The sequence below is a fragment of the Eriocheir sinensis genome, chromosome 52 (genome assembly GCF_024679095.1).
Source record: "Eriocheir sinensis breed Jianghai 21 chromosome 52, ASM2467909v1, whole genome shotgun sequence".
Classification (NCBI taxonomy): Eukaryota; Metazoa; Arthropoda; class Malacostraca; order Decapoda; family Varunidae; genus Eriocheir; species Eriocheir sinensis.
In genome coordinates this window covers 8,261,334-8,278,855 of record NC_066560.1, presented here as the reverse complement: position 1 = coordinate 8,278,855, position 17,522 = coordinate 8,261,334, and the positions used below count along the sequence as shown (strand labels likewise).

The 17,522-nt window shown below is 42.2% G+C and overlaps 1 protein-coding gene across 3 annotated transcripts in view; it reads right to left on the bottom strand.

Annotated features, from left to right (window-relative positions):
* LOC126983029 (kinesin-like protein KIF20B) overlaps positions 1–17,522 on the bottom strand; it is a 21,961-nt gene extending 4,439 nt beyond the window's left edge. Inside the window, exons 1-30 of one of the 3 annotated variants that reach the window (XM_050835457.1) lie at positions 17,462–17,522; positions 15,868–15,955; positions 15,208–15,358; positions 14,372–14,478; positions 13,639–13,793; positions 13,207–13,421; positions 12,819–12,888; positions 12,421–12,624; positions 11,995–12,178; positions 10,829–10,957; positions 10,312–10,498; positions 10,006–10,163; positions 8,994–9,096; positions 8,437–8,576; positions 8,126–8,294; positions 7,704–7,889; positions 7,293–7,412; positions 6,995–7,105; positions 6,657–6,779; positions 5,853–5,926; positions 4,506–5,719; positions 4,057–4,172; positions 3,762–3,914; positions 3,398–3,529; positions 2,880–2,997; positions 2,312–2,444; positions 1,846–1,972; positions 1,302–1,406; positions 743–898; positions 178–329 (exon numbers count right to left, since the gene is read on the bottom strand). In XM_050835457.1, coding sequence (XP_050691414.1) covers positions 178–329; positions 743–898; positions 1,302–1,406; positions 1,846–1,972; positions 2,312–2,444; positions 2,880–2,997; positions 3,398–3,529; positions 3,762–3,914; positions 4,057–4,172; positions 4,506–5,719; positions 5,853–5,926; positions 6,657–6,779; positions 6,995–7,105; positions 7,293–7,412; positions 7,704–7,889; positions 8,126–8,294; positions 8,437–8,576; positions 8,994–9,096; positions 10,006–10,163; positions 10,312–10,498; positions 10,829–10,957; positions 11,995–12,178; positions 12,421–12,624; positions 12,819–12,888; positions 13,207–13,421; positions 13,639–13,793; positions 14,372–14,478; positions 15,208–15,358; positions 15,868–15,944 — 5,069 coding nt within the window. In that variant the 5' untranslated portion in view covers positions 15,945–15,955; positions 17,462–17,522. The other 2 variants (XM_050835456.1, XM_050835458.1) reach the window with 2 other exon arrangements.

The following is a 17,522-nucleotide window of genomic DNA, read 5'->3' as shown; positions in this document are numbered from 1 at the left end:
TGTACTGAGGGTCACTTTTCCCTTTAAACTTATTTCTTGTTCTTCCTGGGATGTGTAGCCTAGGTGCCTTTCCTGGTGCAGACTAAAAAAAACGAACTTTGCCCCTTACACCCCATCTCCTCTAGACGCCTCGTATTTGCAGCACTACACAGACGCACTATCAGTCCTCATACACACCTGCTCTTGTTCTCCTGGTCCTGCAGGTAGGTTTTCGGTAGTTCTGAGACCTTTGACTTCTTTTGGCCCCTTGTGGTGCGGCGGCCTCCCTTCGTGGTGGTCTGGTTGGGCTCCCACAAGTCACCTTCATCGTGCTTCATCTTGTACCCCAGCTGCCACGTTGTGTCAGGACATGGAGGAGATGGAAGGAAATATATGATCAAATTAGCATTACCATTCCTGGACACCATAAAGTCTGATGTCTTCGTCCCTCAATCATGCACTATTTACTATGTTACAAAATATGAGTCATTCAAAGGGAATAATAGAAGTTCTGTAGTCTGTTCAATCAAGGCTTGCACCTGGAGGCTAGGCAGCATTTCTCACGCCTCTCCTGAATGACTGGATTGTTCTCTCTCTCCCTGGACAGTAGACGGTCACTTAAACATGCTCTGCTGATATGTTTCTATATTTTTTGCCTTATTTGATGTATTTAACCCAAAATTATATTTTTGTGATGTTGCACTTTTAATACTAAATGCCCCCACACACCAACATGAATGAGGACAACAGTCAGGGCACCCACCTCATACTCCTGGGAATCGTATCGCATGGTGCGGCGGGTGGACCGCTGGGGACGCCCTGAGGAACTGGTGGGGGCCGGGCGAGGTGATGAGGGAGATGGAGAGGCTTCGCGTGACTGCCTGGTATCCCCTACAGAGGAGTCCATCTGGGAGAGGGGCTGTAGGGGGCAATGAAATCAGTTACTGAATATCAAGTGAAAGTTTATTACCTTAGCAGTTATTCTCTCATCCTGGATAGTTTATGGGGAAAGGCTGAACTACCAAAACATGGACACTTGTCTACTGGTCAACAAAGCATCTAAATCACTTACAATAACAAAAAAATAAATACTTATGAAAGAAACAAAAGCATAAATTAGAAGCACATTTACTTCATATACTTTATAGTTTGCATACAAGAAATATGTGAGTAAAGCAAAGATGAGTTCCAGTATTCAGCCAATTAAATATTCATAGTTTGGAGTCTCAAATATAACCTGACACTCCATTGGGAGTATCAATAAAAAGGAGTGGACGGCACACACAACAGTACAGATCCCACCAGCACACCCCATTACTCACGTTTGGTGTGTTGCCGGCTTGCCTGGCTTTCCTCCCTCTTCCTCCTTCCTTTGGGACTGGGGTGATGAAAGTCTCCATGTCTGAGGTGCTGGCCTCCCTCTGCTTCTGTGGGCGATGGCAAGCCAAGTGTGTGACATGGGAAGTGAGGCAGAGGGAAGCCAAAACAGGAAAGAGGGAAGCTTCAGTATGACATGCAGGATCAAGAGTTGTCGATAAACTGCTTATACCTTCCCTTTAGTTGTTCAAGATTAATATTTGGATAAAGTTTTAATTGCCAACCAACCCTAGAACAAGAGGAACGGGAATGGTTTCCTTTGCAAGTATATGTCCAGGTCCATTTGACCCTTTACTAATATCAATCACCCATTCACACACAAACACAACATGGAGAAAAGGAATTGCAGTTTTCCTCAGCTTCCTTAATAATAAAGTAATTTATTATTACTTGTTAAGTGATAGAGACCTAATTTTATCTGCTTTTTTTTTTAGTAATAATCCAGCTTTCCTGAGTGACAATCCCAGCATGAAGAGCTTTCAGTCCTACCTTCTGAGCAGATTTGGATGTTGAGAGCTGGAGGACAGACGTGTCCGAGGTGGTGGACTGACGGACCACCTGGGTCCTGAGGCTGCTCACCTCCTGCAGCAGCGTACTGTTGTGGGCCTCCGTCAGCCTGCAATGGCAGATCTGGGATACACACAGCACTAATGTTCAAATAACATACAATAAAATGGCACTGCTGCAATGTCAGTCCTTCTTGTGATCACCTCTTGGCAGCAATGCTTGAATGGTGTGTCAACTTGAGGAGTAACCATCATTAATCATTCTTTCCTCCATGTGGAGAGATGTTAATATTAATACCTTGTTCAATTTCACACAGTAGGATCTTTTTCCCTAATGACCATAAATTGGAGGACAGTACACAATTTTGGAATGGTGAACAGTTCTCCTGGTGAACACCAACTGGAGGGGTGTACACATGGCACATACAGCCTGGTAAGGGGGCACACACCTTAGTTGTTCCCTGATGACCTGCAGCGCTTCTTTCTCCGCCAACACCTCAGCCTTCACTGGCGGGGCTGGCAGGGCCTCCGAGATGCTGCCCCTGCTGGAGGTCATGGACTGCTGCAGGAGCTTCTTCACCTCTGTCAAACATTGCTATCATCACCACCTGACCCACTAATCACTTGCTAATGTTTACATAATGTTGTTTCTTCATGTTTGCTCAAAGGTCTTTGCTTAAAAAACTTCAATTGTCTCATTAACAAATTTTCAACCTGTCCATCAAATTGCAAAGTTAATCTATTTTTTCCTAATAATGAACAGCCTTTTAATAGTAGTAGTGATGATGATGATGATGATGATAATAATTCCCTTCAGTTGTAATAGTATCCTCTTACCAATACATTATTACTCCAATCACTTTGCATTATTTTCAAGCCCATTCCCTGCCATTAGTGAAAGGGAGGTGTGTATAAGAAGCAAGTTACTCGAGTCCTTGACCTCTACAGGTTCACACTGATTTCGGAAAGCATTCACCAACACCAAGAAAGGGGCAGCGTGGGCACCCCAACAGTTACCTTGCTGGAGCGTTGAGATCTCCATATCCTTCTGCCGTACAAAGTCCTCATGATCCCGGGTGCGGTTGAAGGACTCCTGCACCTCCGCCTGCCGTGCCTCCCTCAGGGCTCGGATCTCCTGAATAGCCATAAAACGAAGTGCTAAGGATTAGCAAAACACATTCCCTAATAGTCATAACCCATTGCAATTACTGTCCATGTCAGGAAAAATACTCGGGCACACTGAGCTGAGGTGCGAAAATGGGTTGCCAAAATAATGAATGTCTATCAACCTTTATTTTCACACGCTCACTGTCATACTTTGGCTAAATTTTCAAGTGCTTTTTTACCCAGAATTAAGTCCTTATCAAAAAGGTGCATGTGAATTAGGGAATATACCCTACCTGGAATGCAGACATGTTACCAAGCACCTAATTCACTGAGTCAACTTTCAATACAGACAAGTAACTTTCATACATACTTATAAATAGATAGACAGATAGATAATACAGAAGACCATAAAAGCCACAGCTACTGACCTTTTCGAGCAAATCACATTTAGTCTCTAGTCTAATGATGTTTTCTCTGGCAGCCTCAAACTCCTTCTCCAGCTGACTCTTCTCAATGACATCCTGGTCTGCTTGACTCAGCTTGGCATCCAGTGATTCAATCTGCCAACAGGAAGAATTAGAGTCCAACCCAAAGCAAGGAGACAGATAGAAACAAAATGAGAACCTTATTATCAGTATCTGCCTATTTCTTTCAATAACAAGCCTTAAGACACAAAACAAGCATACAAAATTTGCAGCGATCAACTCCCAGGTTTCTCCATCTAGCTCCACATCATAGTATCGATAATAGGGACACGATGAAGACACGCTCGCTGTACAAACATTGCCTTACCTTTGAGGACAGGGCCAGTATTACATCCTGTTTGTCCTTCACAAGACTGGTCTTCTCCTGAGTCAACCTATGGCTTGCCTTCAACTTGACCTCCAGTTCCTCCTTTTCCTTGATGAGAATTTCATTTTGCTCCTCCAGTGTTTGTAGCTCAGCCTGAAACAGATAAAACTTGTGTTCCTGACTCCCACACTATCTTCACCACAAGGGACCACCTAACATATGAAGAGTGACAGCCTCTCCTGCCATGTAACACAGCCCCTGAAGTGCACTGAGGAAGTCCATAACAGTGGTTTACCTGTGCTTGCTGTGACTTGAGGAGGTTGGCTTCCTGAAGGGTGTACAGCCTCTCCCCCATCTTTTTCTTGTCCACCTCCAGCATCTCCACTCGAGCCAGGATCTCGGTTTTTTCCTCTGTAAGCATAAAGCAATTACAACTTTTGGGAAGCGGAATGAACCTGGATAAAAACATCTGACAAAGCCACAAATGTAGGACCACAATGGAAAGAAGACAGAGACAGTCCAATTAACCCTTGCATTTGTGCAAAAATAGTGACGTACACCGACAGGCCAGATTTGAATTGTGCCATAACCCCCAAAACCCCCAAAATAGATGATGCATAAACCAAATGCTTTGATATATATATATGAATTGTGTGTGTGTAGTTTTTTTTTTTTTTTTTTTTCGCTAGAGGGGACCATTAAGAAACATGATCCCCGCAGCTACCGGGTTAAATCCATTCTTACCTTTTAATTGTTCCATCTGGGCCCCTAGCCTGGCATTGACCTCTCCAAGCTCAGACACTTCCTTCACTGTGTTTTCCTGGCTGTCCTTCAGTTTCTTCATCTCCTCAATCTCAGCCCTCAGCTCATCACAGAGGGCAGAGTTCTTGGCAGCATCTTCATCCTTCGCCTTGATTTCTGTTTCAGCTTCAGATCTTACTTTGTCGAGCACGTTAATCTGGTCCTGAAGCTTTGTTTGTAAGGACTCGTTCTCTTTCATAAGGGTTGTATGTACCTCTTGTAGCTCCTTCAGTTCAGCTTTGTAGTCAGTTATTCTCTTCTGTAGTTCTGCTTCTTTCTCCTGTTCTTTTTCCTTCAAAGATGTATGGGCCTTTTGAAGTTCGGCTAACTCAGTCTTGCAGGCACTTAGGCTCTCTTGTAATTCATCCTCCATTTTTTTGTTGTTTTCCTCCAGAGTGGTGTGGGCCTTCTGCAGCTCCTGTAGTTCAGCTCTGCAGGCACTTAAACTTTCTTGAAGCTTTGCCTCAGTCTGCTCAGCTTCCTCCTTCAGGGTTGTATGAGCCCTCTGCAGCTCCTCCAGATCAGCTTTATAGGCACTGTAGTTCTCCTGTAGTGCTGCTTCTTTCTCTTCTTTATTCTCCTTCAGGGATCTGTGGACTTTTTGCAGCTCTTCCAGGTCAGCTTTATATCCCTCTAAGTTTTCTTGTGACTCTAATTCAGCATCCTCCTTCTCCTTCAGGCTACACTTGGTTTCTTCCAACTGAGTACTCAAGGCCTCTTCACTGGCCTTCAGGGTTTGTAGTTGACTGGATAAGGTATCAATGCTTTCCTTCATCCTGTTGATCTGAGCCTCTTTCTCTTCCTTAAGTACTTTCTGGCAAGAAATAGACTCTTCAAGCTTCTTTTCAAGTTCTTCCATCTTTGCCTCTTTTTCATCCTCATCACCAAGATCGATCTCCTCTTTCTCGGACAACTTCTTCTCGGTGAGGGCAAGAGTTCTCTCCAGCAATTTTATTTGTTCATCTTTTTCAGCAGCTTCTTGTTCCCACTTCTTCTTCAGGGCCTCTTCACTTCCCTTCAGTGTCTCCTTCTCCTCCTGCAGCCGAGAGACCTTCTCCTCAAGGACCCTCAACTCCTCAGGGTTTCCACCAGTACCATTCTCCAGTGGTCGGTTCATCTTCAATCCTGCCATCTCCAGAAGCAACTTGCTCTTCTCTCTGTATATAAGTTTACCACTGTCATCATACTATATATCAAAAAGGCATACTTTAACTATACTAGCCATTCAAATCAGTCAGCATTTCATTATGGAAGAACAAAAAACAAGAGGAAACAAAAAGAAAGGTGTACCTGATATGATCCTCCTCCATTTTCTTCAGTTCTTGCTTCATTTTCTCCAGTTCCCCCTTATTGGTCTTCCTCTCCTGCAAACAAGAGTTGACTCCATGAACACACAGGTCAGGGTATGTCACCAATCTGTACATCCTATTCCTTTTAGTATTCATATTTATAAAAAAAAAAAAAAAGGAAAGTTAAGATGATATAAAAATAAAAGTCAAAAAATTGACAAACGTTTTTGCTTATGACAGGGGTTAATTTTCAGACATCAGCTCTCTTTACAAGGCATTTTTTTCCCAAATATGATAAACATATGCAGAGCCAAGTCCTTCTTGTTCGCTATCTATACAAACACAGTGCATGGGATCCTTACAGAACACACACAATGCACACAGGAACCAATGAGAGCCACTGCCATGTCACTTAACTACACTTTTACCCTTGTGGAGGTCCATTAATAAAGTACATATAGAGCACAAGAATACATATAGAGTACATATTCATATAGAGTACATATACATACAGAGCACATATCCATATAGAGAACAAAAATAGTCAGGTGCAGGGAAGGCAATAAGGCAGTGAAGATCTCAACATCACTAGATAGATTATTCTACTTTCAGTGTGAATTAATATGTTGAAAAACAGGTGAGATTATTTAATATTTTCAGTTTGAGTCAGTACTTACGAGTATAAACACTAGACAAGTCTATTTTACAATATCAGTTCATGAGTCAATGATAATGGAACACCAGGCAAGGTGCACAAGCCCCTTCAAATAACAATCCCAGGCATCAGGTGCCAAGACCCACCCACCTGGGAGAGCAGCTGGCGCAGGTCTTCAATATCCTGCTCCCGCTCCTCCACCTGTGCAGCCTGCTGGCTCAACATGCTCCTCGCCCCCTCCAGCTGACTCTCCAGCTCATTGATGTGCATCAGCTGTCATGGGGAACAATGCTAACATGAGGCACACCAAGAGAAGTGCTGACATGAGGCACATTCAGAATAGTGGGACACTAGAGGAAAGGTAGAAAGATTTTCTGCTTTGGAGTGAATTAGAGATGTGGTGCCCCACATATCCTTCCTTGAGGGGAAGAAATATATACAAGTTTTCCAAAGTGACAAAAGGCTGGTATGATTCAAATGACACTCACCTGCTGAGTATCTGTAATCTGGCTGGATTCCAATATCTTCTCTAGAGAAGCACATCTCTTTTCTTTGATGGTGTAGCACTCAGATGCCTCCAGCAGCATGTTTTGAAGTTCCTGTTGAGAGATATGAAGTCTTATGAATTGACAGCAATTTACCATCACACCTGAGGGATTTTGACAACAGAGCTACAGACACAAGAAAAGGTAGCATGTCAACATGGCCTGACACAATTATGATACTCAGGCTCCCTCACAGTGGTGTTGGAGATGCCTTCCAGACAAGTGCACCAAGTGAACTCACCTGAATCTCCTGGTCCTGCTCTGCCAGCTGGTTAGTCCTGGCCTCCAGCTGTGCCTTGAGCTCCTTCACAGCCTCAGTATTATTGGCGGTGGCTGCCGTGTTCAGCGACTGTGCTTCCTTCTGCAGTGGGGGAGAACATAGTTGGGTTAACAGTAAGTTTTGAAGCAAAAAACTGATACAGAACACATGCTTGAAATTGACAAAAATATGGTTAACATGTAGCATGCAAAAAAAATGTGCTCTATACTTTTCTATGACATTCACTACAGGAGGTGGACCATAACACACCTCCACCCATGTCTCCAATTTTCCTAAACTAAACCTTTCATTCCTGTCACAATAATTCTTCACACACACACACACACACACACTTCTAATCAACTTATTCCTACGCCTCGGCATCTCCCTCACCAGTTCCTGCACCACTTTGTCATAGCTGCCGGTGAGCTGCGCCAGCCTGAAGGTGAGCCTCGAGTTCTCCTCCTGAGCCTTAGTTGCCAGCTCATTTGTCTTCCTCTGTGACTCCTTCAGGGCTTTTATCTCCTCCTCCAGAAGCTTCCCATCACCCTCCAGCTCCTCAATCCGCTGCTTTTGTTCCTGCAGAATGGCAAAAAGAAGTTGACTATTACCAAATCTTGTCACAAATCATTTTCAATATATTTCAGTTAAAATTATGTAGACAATCCTTGTTAGGCTCAATGTCACCTAACCTTGAACTACATCACACATCATATGCTGCTATCCTTCAACTGTATCACAATAAAAGATGAAGGGCTTGAGTTCTACTAATGAAGGCTTTCTAAAGAGTATCAGCAGGAAAACTAGAACCTCACCTCCACTATCCTCTGCTCTCTGAAGAGGAAGATGGAGGGGACGTATTCCTCATCAGGGTCTTCGTCGCTCCTCATCCTCTTGTTGTTTTTCTTCACTGACTTCATAAGCAACTGGATCTTGTTCTCGGTGTACTCCTCATAGCGGCTCTCCTGGTCCCTCAAGCGATCCCTTTGGTAAAGAAAAGGACCAGTTGAATGACCGTGCAGTTAGAAGTTTACGGTACTTTTTTCAGTTGCCCCAAACTTTACCTTTTCTTCCAGTTCTTCATCCCCCCCTCCCCCCTAAGGAGCAACAAAGCCTCCCTCCTCACCTCCATGCATTCTGAATCTTCACCAGCTGCTGAGAAAATTCTTTACAAAGTTCTTGCCGCAACCGTTCCTCCAAATCCTGCTTTTCCTTGTGTTCCCTGACCAGCTCGTCCTTCAGCCTGGCAATCAGCTGGAGGAGAGCCTGAAGGGCCAAGAGAGAGGAGCATTAGTTAACTGGGAGAATGGGTAAACTGTAGTAAATGAGCATACACAGGCAGAAGAATGTCTCCATTACATCAAATTCAAGGTTGAAGTGTTTGTAAGCCACAAAAGCTTCGGTTGCAAGGATTATCAACAACATTGGCCACTGTTTTACATCACCTGCTCCTGATTCCCCATGTTCACCATAAAAACTAGTCCTTTTGATGTTAATTAAGCATTTTTAGTGTACTTTAAATAACATTTCTATGCTCTAAGTATACAGCTAGTTCCAACTTCCATCTTAGGAAGGCAAACAAATCACAGTTTGAATATGAACTATGAGAATAAATCCCTTTAAAGATAAAACATCAAACAAACTAATGTCCGTTAATGTTCTAATAAATATAGCATTACACACCTCAACCTGCTCATTTTCCTCGTCATCATCATCCTCTTCCTCATCTTCCTCAAGCAGGTCATCCTCCAGGTCTGTTTTCTTTCCCTCTTTTTCCTCACAGCCACTGGAATAGTGCAAACAATATAATGTTATGATTTTGTTATCTATAAACACTTATCCTTACACCTTTGATGCCCTTATTCATGGCTTTGTACATTCATGGAGTACAGCTCATGTAGGGGTGTGATACGAGTCTCAATATAATTTTGCAATGCCCTCATTTTAAAAACTAACACAGTCTTGCCAATGGTACACAGTTTATCAGTCTGTCAATATAGAGCACAATAGTATCATTTGAACCTCCATCTTGGGCAGTTTGACCTTTTGTTTCCCACATTTTGCTGCGCTTTCTAATTATATTGTTGTATGTGCCCTAGCTAAGGAGAAATCTGTGTGAAAACATGCATGCTTGTGGGTTTGCTACAAGAATATGTACCACATGCTTCCTTCCTTCTTCAACTGCTGCCTTCATGGTTCCTGGCATGAAACTGGCAGCCTCATCTTTCCATCTCTCATATATTGATGATATAGTGAGGCAGTGTGATGAGCTAAGCAATATAACTCATTGTTATGAACACTACTTCACACAGCCTTGAGACTTCCAGGTCATATATATATATATATATATATATATATATATATATATATATATATATATATATATATATATATATATATATATATATATATATATATATATATATATATATATATATATATATATATATATATATATATATATATATATATATATATATAAAATAAAAATAAAAAAATGCTGCAGATAGGGAATCATAGAATACTAGGATATCTAAAAAAAGAAAAAAAATGAAAGGGTGAGAAATTACTTAAAGGCAAAACTGTATTGATAGGAATAAACAGACATTTATTATCGCCACCCCACTGAGTAAGCTGGAGGAGCAGGCGCCAAAACAGAAAGTTTAAACAAGACCAGCTATCTCTCATCACCCACCTTTCGCCAAAAGTGATGGAGGCCGTGGCCTTGCCCCAGGGCACAGAGAGGCGGCCATTGCCCTTGAGGGACTGGCGGACCATCTTGGACAGCCGGCTCACCCGACGGGACGGCTGCACCACCGCAATCTCCGACTCCTTGGCCTGGCTGATGGCAACCTGAAGACCCCAAACAAGACCATGTCAGGCTCCACACTCAGGCACCAGACTGATTTGGGGTTTATTTGACACCAAGCATCACCAGCTGTTCCTTCTTAAAAACTTTATGTGCTTAAATATAAAATCAGAACACTGTGTCCTCTCCCACCTGCTTGGCAATGGCTGAGAACTTCAAGACCTGGAGTGTCTCGTCAAAGAGCAGCGGCATTTTGGAGATGTTGACGATCATGGCCGCCTTGCCCCTGCCCAGAAGGAAGGACTGGAACAGCCTCGTCAACTTGCTGTCACGGTAGGGCACGGGCACCTTCTTGCTGCTCTTCTGTGTCTGATTAAATCTGGAAAACACAGGATGATTACAATGAGCAAAATTTTTACCCTTGGTGCTAAACATAAACAAGCAGTGAAAACTTTTATTCATCACTCCCATCTACGGTTTTATAGGCTTACCTACAAGACCGAAATAAGACATCCCCACCACTATAACCTATCATGGATTGTAAGTAGGAAAAACAGGGTAAGTTATACATTGTAAGTGGGAAAAACATGGTAAGTGAAGTACATGCAAACTTATTTAGGTGAAGGCAAAACATTAAAACTTAAGTTGTCAAAATATGCAATGCAACTGTCGGGAAAGAGCAGGAGGGGGGGGGGAGGGTGCAGCCTACCTGAGAGCCTCAATACATCTGCTGAGGGTGAGGAGGGAGGTGTTGATGTTGCCACTCTCCTTGAGGCGGTCCTGTGTGCTGAGGGTCTTGGCTGCTCGCTCCGCCCCAGCCAGGTCACACAGGGACAACCTAGAGCAACACACAACATTCACATGATGGAAAGGGTGCAAAAAGTGGTAACAAAAACTCATACCTAGCTTGAAACTGCAATACAATGGACACCCAAAATCATATATGACCCTACCTCACCTAACTGTATTTCCTCTTCCTTTATGATCTTTTTTGAACTGTAATACAATGAACACCGAAAATCAAATATCATCCCACCTACCTCACTGTATTTCCTGTTCCTTTATCTTCTTTTTTAAACTAATACAATGAACACCCAAAATCATATATGACCCTACCTCATGTAACTGTATTTCCTCTTCCTTTATGATCTTTTTTGAACTGTAATACAATGAACACCGAAAATCAAATATGATCCCACCTACCTCACTGTATTTCCTGTTCCTTTATCTTCTTTTTTAAACTAATACAATGAACACCCAAAATCATATATGACCCTACCTCACCTCACTTATTTCCTCTTTCTTTATCTTCTTTTTTAAACTAATACAATGAATACCCAAAATTAAATATGAACCTACTCCTCACTATTTCCTCTTCCTTTATTGTCTTCTTTGCACTTTACTTTCATATTCGAACTATTCTGGCCACATGTTACTTACTGTATGCATTATGTACTCCCACAAGCAAATACGACCCTACCTTAACTAATATTCCAGTGTCTTTTCACATGTCTAAAGCAATATATGGCTTACCCTGAGACTATGGTAATCCAATTAACATTTCCTTGTCCTTCATGTCCCTCTATCCTGAACCAAGAGCTTATGTGCCTTACACTAAGACTAGAAACCTAACTAACATTCCCTTATCCTTTATAACTAATTGTCCCTTTACCCTGAACCATGAGCTTTAATACCCTACAGAGACTGACAACCTATTATTCCCTTGTCCTTCATGTTCCTCTACCTGGCTTACATTGAGACCGGAAACCTCACTAATATTCCCTCATTTTTCATAACTAACATTATGTCCCTCTAACCTGAAACAAGAGCTTTAAATACCTTACAGAGACTGACAATCTAACTCATATTCCTTACACTGAGACTCTGGCAAACTGTGGGCAGTCAGCATCCGCCAGCCGCACCAGCTTGATAGTGAAGATGCAGTGGGAGCGTGATGAGTTGTGATTGAGACGGGTGGCGGCGAAGTGCAGGTTCTGGCGCCCGATGTCCAGGAGCTGCAGGGCCTCATCAGCACTCCTCACCCGCACCTCATTCAGACCTATGGAGCAGATGGGTTTTTTTTTCTTCTTTTACAGTAAAGGAAGTAGCTTAAGGGAAAAAAATAAAAATGAGAAAACAAGCCTTCTAAGCACTGCCCTATAAAAAAAGTGTTTAAGACCAGATCATAACTCCCCAATCTATGACTGTAACAATTCTCTAGTAGCTGAGCAAAAGAACTAAGAAAATGTGAATTGGAAGAAAAGACACCTGAGCTAAAAGACCAGATCCTCGGGGCCTCACCTTTGATGTAAATAGCCCCATTACGGTCCTCGCCGAGCATGAGGGCGTTGCGTTTGTTGGTCTTGGAGGTGGGCATCTTCTCCAGCAGGTCAAATATATACTCATTGTAGATCTCAGCAAAGGATACGAACACAGCATAAATGGTAGACCCAGGACTTGCCGAGTCTTGAATGGATATGGTGGTGGTGTCACGGCTATCCAAATCTGGGGAAACATAAAAGTCCTTTTTTAGTATTGTTCAACTTTCCAACCCTGCTTGAGTGGGATATGAAGTCAGTAATGCTGAGTAGGAACTTAGGGAATTGGACTGTATGGGCAGTACAATGTGGTACACCTTTAGTCTTTTGTTCCATATAATACAGATCTACGTGAGTGACAAACGTAATGCCGCTACTCACCTCCCGCTTCAGTAGTGTTGTGAGAAACTGTACTGGATTCAGAGAGCTGCTCTGTGGAGTTTAGGATGCTCTGAAAAATATAATACGTATATACAGACAACCATCACTATACAATTGACTGATGTACACTCAGTCACCTATACAATTTGAACTTTCTCTACCGAAAATTCAAAATATAATCCCCTACAGTCACTTATACCAAACAAGTGACTGGATTGGAGAGTGTACATGAGAATGAAGAGATGACAAGTAACATGACATCAACTAAAATATATCAAAGTATTCTTTTTGTTAATGTTGTTGTTTTTGTTGCCAAAGCTGCATCAACATTACTAGCACATGAACAGATAAAAGTCAGGGAACACTTAAGAGAGACTAAGCTACACACCATTGTGGACTGTGAGAAGGTGGTGGTAAGGTTGGAGGTGATTCTGAAGATACTCTCTCTCTTCTCCTCCTCCTTGAGCACTTCCTCCTCCTCAAGACGCGTCACGTTACATGAAAACTTGGGCTTGAGGTCATTCCTTGGGTACTGGCGCTCCCCTACTGTGTTGAAGATATGCTGCAGCGTGCGGGGCAGCAGTCCAGCATCACTTGCAGTGCCTGGGGAAGGGACAGATAAATGTAAGGTCCATTCCCCAATCTGTAAGCACCATCTCATCATCCTCTTATCTAAAACCCTTCCATATACTACCTTTCCATTCCATTTCCATTCCTCAGCTTATCTTTCCCAAGTAGTTTGTTTCTATATGCATTAAATGAATTGATCTGAACAAATACATAACCTATTCTGAGACTATGAGCCAGTGAGCCAACCCACCTTGAACTGTGAAGGTCTTGCCAGAGTTAGTGGCTCCATAGGTGAAGAGTAGGCAGTTCTGGCCGCTGACAAAATCTGTGACCAGGCCGAGCGTTGAGGACTGGAAAAGCCCCTCCTGGGTGGTGGACGGCCCATAGATGTGAGTGAAGGTGAACCTGTCCAAGAAAAGAGGTGTGGATGTAATGCAAGAGAGAAAATGTCAAAAAAATCCTCCAAACGAGGGACCAGATTAATCAGCCCACTCACAAGACCTGTCGTTGGTGAGCCTTCTTGTGGTAAATTTGTCCATATAAATGCTCCTTGTGTTTAGGCAGCTCTAACGGCGATAAGTGAAGTGCCAGCTAGACTGTCACTTCATTCATTGCCATCGGGGTTGCCTAAAGATCAAGTGGATGGAGTTACCAGAAGACTTACCAATAACAGGTCTTGTAAGTGGTTTGATGAATCCAGCCCTAAACATCTAAAGCCATATAGCCCTGCTCATTACGGGAAAGCATCTTCCTCACCATAAGTTGTAAGATTGGCCCTAAGCCACCTTTTATATGGAAATGAGCCCAAGAACCTGAGATCCAACTGAGCAAATCTTTCTGAAAATTATGCCATCACATTTTAAAAGTTGCTACCAAAACTTTAGATGTATTTTTCCCCATTTTACGTGTAGGTGTTTATCTGAATATGTTACTAATGCCGTCTAGTGTAACATGTGGATATATCCCCTCAGGATGGCACCTACTTGTGGCTTAGCTTGGTGATGCCCCGCACACTGTTCTTGAAGGTGTTGGAGGAGGCGGGAGCTGTGAGGACAATGCTGCGGTCATCCACGAGCTCCACTTTGGTGTCCTGTGCAGAGGAAAAGTGGCTTAATGAAAAACTGTGAAAGAGGATGTCAATGAAGGAGAATAATGCTAAGTGTTGAAATTTGCGGACAGACGAGCAATATCAAGATAATCATAAGTGGAAGTGTGGGCATGGAGGTAAAGAGAGGATTAAGGAGTTATATGTTCTGCCAACCTGGACGCGAGTGAAACATGGGCATGAAATGAGTCACAACAAAGATAGCTGCAATAGAAATCACTTATTTGAGGATCAAGGAAGTGAAAAGGAGTGTAAAGGGGGGGGGGGGGGGGGTGTGATAATGAAGTATGAGAGGCATGTGGCAAAGACAGAAAAAGAATCAGAAGTTTATTTTCATTTTTAAAGTGGCAATTCTTGTCTTGGGTTGTATTAAAGCCAATCTGAACAGTGAGGAGCCTTAGACACGAAGGTAAGTCATAGTGAAGTAAAATAAAGTAAAAGACAGACATTATAAATCTTACTTATTAGTTAGTCACGATGAACACAATAAACATACATAATAAAAATACTGCAAATGAATAATCCTACAAGTTGAGAAAAATACAAAGCAGAAATTAAAAACAAACAAAATGAGAAGAGATAGGGAGAGAGGTACAAGGCAGTCTAAGGTTGTAAGGAAAGTCTAAGGAAGATGCAAGATGGTGATAAAACTTATGGAGGTGAATGAAAATGTATGTGGTGGTGCATGGAGGGTGAGAGGGTGGCTATACACACCTCCTCCTGCAGGACCTCCCCCGGCAGGCTGGGCCGCACCCTGAGGTACACCCGAAGGTTTTCCATGCGGACATTCTCCTCACAGATGGACTGGAACAGCTCATTAAGGTTCTTCCGTGGACCGAAGGTGGGTATGTATTCATTGCTGTACCTGGTGACAGAGTTGGCTCAGATAAACAGTCAGGAGGTGGTAAGACGGTAGAAAGATTACTGCACAGAAAAAACTTAAGTATCTGAAATTCAACAGTTGTTTATGATAAATGTTGGCTATTAATAAATACTAAAATTTTCTACTGAGCCACTGAATGAAAACAGTAAGTTATGCATATGAATGGTGATAATAAAATAATATTCATTCTTGTCAATTAGTATAGAACTATAGATGATATGAGGTACAAACACTGACTCAAAAAAATGTGATTTGTATAATGGGAAGTAATTATGAGACCATTGTAACATTGTAAATAGTAAAAGAATCAACAAAACACTAAAAAAAATCCATGGATGGTTCAAAACTGTACAGCAACATCTCAACAATCGAAAACATTCATGATTATCTAATAAATAAATTCAATAAATTCTCTTTCAACTTTTCATGTAACCCCAGTACAAGCATGAAATGGGTTATGATCCAAAGAGTGGCCGAGGAGCCCAACTTACACCTGCTCGGGGCCGTGGATGTAGGAGAGTCTGTCACAGTTGCTGGCAGCGCTGGATCTGGGGTGCAGGAAACTCATTGTGCAGCCGTCTGTTAAAAAATCAAAAAAGTAAAAACATTGTCATAGTAATTTCAAATCTATCAAAATATCTTACACAGGACAGAACTTAATAATTTATATGTGGCCAAAATAGGATAAAAGTATGATGGTTCTTGATTTTAGGAGTGGAAAAGGCCTGAAGGAAAGAGCTGTTTATAGTTATATCTAATTTCTGTCAAATTAATGTTGTGAGAGGTTCAAAATCATTAAAAATATGTAAATGTATCTAGGAGAAAAAAATGGGTATGACTTTAATTATGAAAAACAATGACCAAAGACACACCTGGGTAAATATATGAGTGTAATAATCATAAAATGTTAAATGGACAAGTTGGATATTCTGGTTTAGTCTGACCAATATATCAAACAAGCTACGTACAATTTTACTTTAAACATGTCACATTGAAACCACAACTTTACTTTTTTCTATCATCTACCAACTGTAACATTTCTGGGAAGTTTGAAGGTTAGTAGAGGACCTGCCATTATTAAAGAGTACCCAAAGTTTGCTGCTAAGTGGTAATCTATGTGACTGCTTGTGTACTACCTACTCAGGAATGTCAGTATTTACATTACAATTACTTTTTTGTTAACTAACCTCAACATGTGTTTTTATTTTTGTACAATGGAGATTTTTATTTTTTGTAACAAGACTAGTCAGGGGTTTGTCTGCAAGACCAGCCATTCCCCTTTGTTGTATTTTACAGCAATAAATATTTCAATTCAATTCAGGTTAGTAGAGGACATATACGACAACAAAAGAGCAATTGGTTGAGTAGGAGACGAGATATGGAAGGGAGCATAGAGAAAATCTTAAGCTAGTCTCTCCCTTGACCTAATACATATAATTCAAGGTTTTCTCACACAAACACTTACCCATATGACAGACACTTACAACTTGAAAACACACACACACACACACCTTTAATCTATGCAAAGCTAACCTGCTGATACGTGACGGTGTCCTTGGAAAATATAATTAAAGGTTTTCCCGAACATTTAAACGGCGAGCCTTTGTGGAGGTAACCAGAGAGGAGGATTTAAAAGTCAGGATACGCTTTTTTACGCTTCTACCTTTTTATAACCTGTCATTGCGTAGTTTCTCTTGTCCTAATGTTCCCCACTTACTATCACCCCTGGGTCATGCAAAAATGGATAAACAGGGAAAATGAATGTCTTAAGTCCTTTGGCCACCTCGCCTCTACATTGAATTCCACACAACCTCGTCATGCCTTTTGCCACGTCCCTGTCTAGTCACAAGCCACGTTAATCACGCCATGGAGTGTCCCGGTGAGCCTCAGACAGCCTTGGACACATAAATAAGGGAATGGAAGGTGTAACATGACGGCCAGACAAACCCAATGCCTCCGACCTCCTATCATGTCCTCTGCCGTGCCCCTGACAATGGCTCCAGGCACACCCATCACGCCAGGGGTTCCTTGTGCCGCCACGTGTGTCCTGGTGAGTCTCAGAGGCCTGGACGTGTAAATACTCGCCTGCAAACAGCTAAGTGACGGGCGGCCAGCTTGAACCCTGCGCGTCCCCAACGGCCTCTTG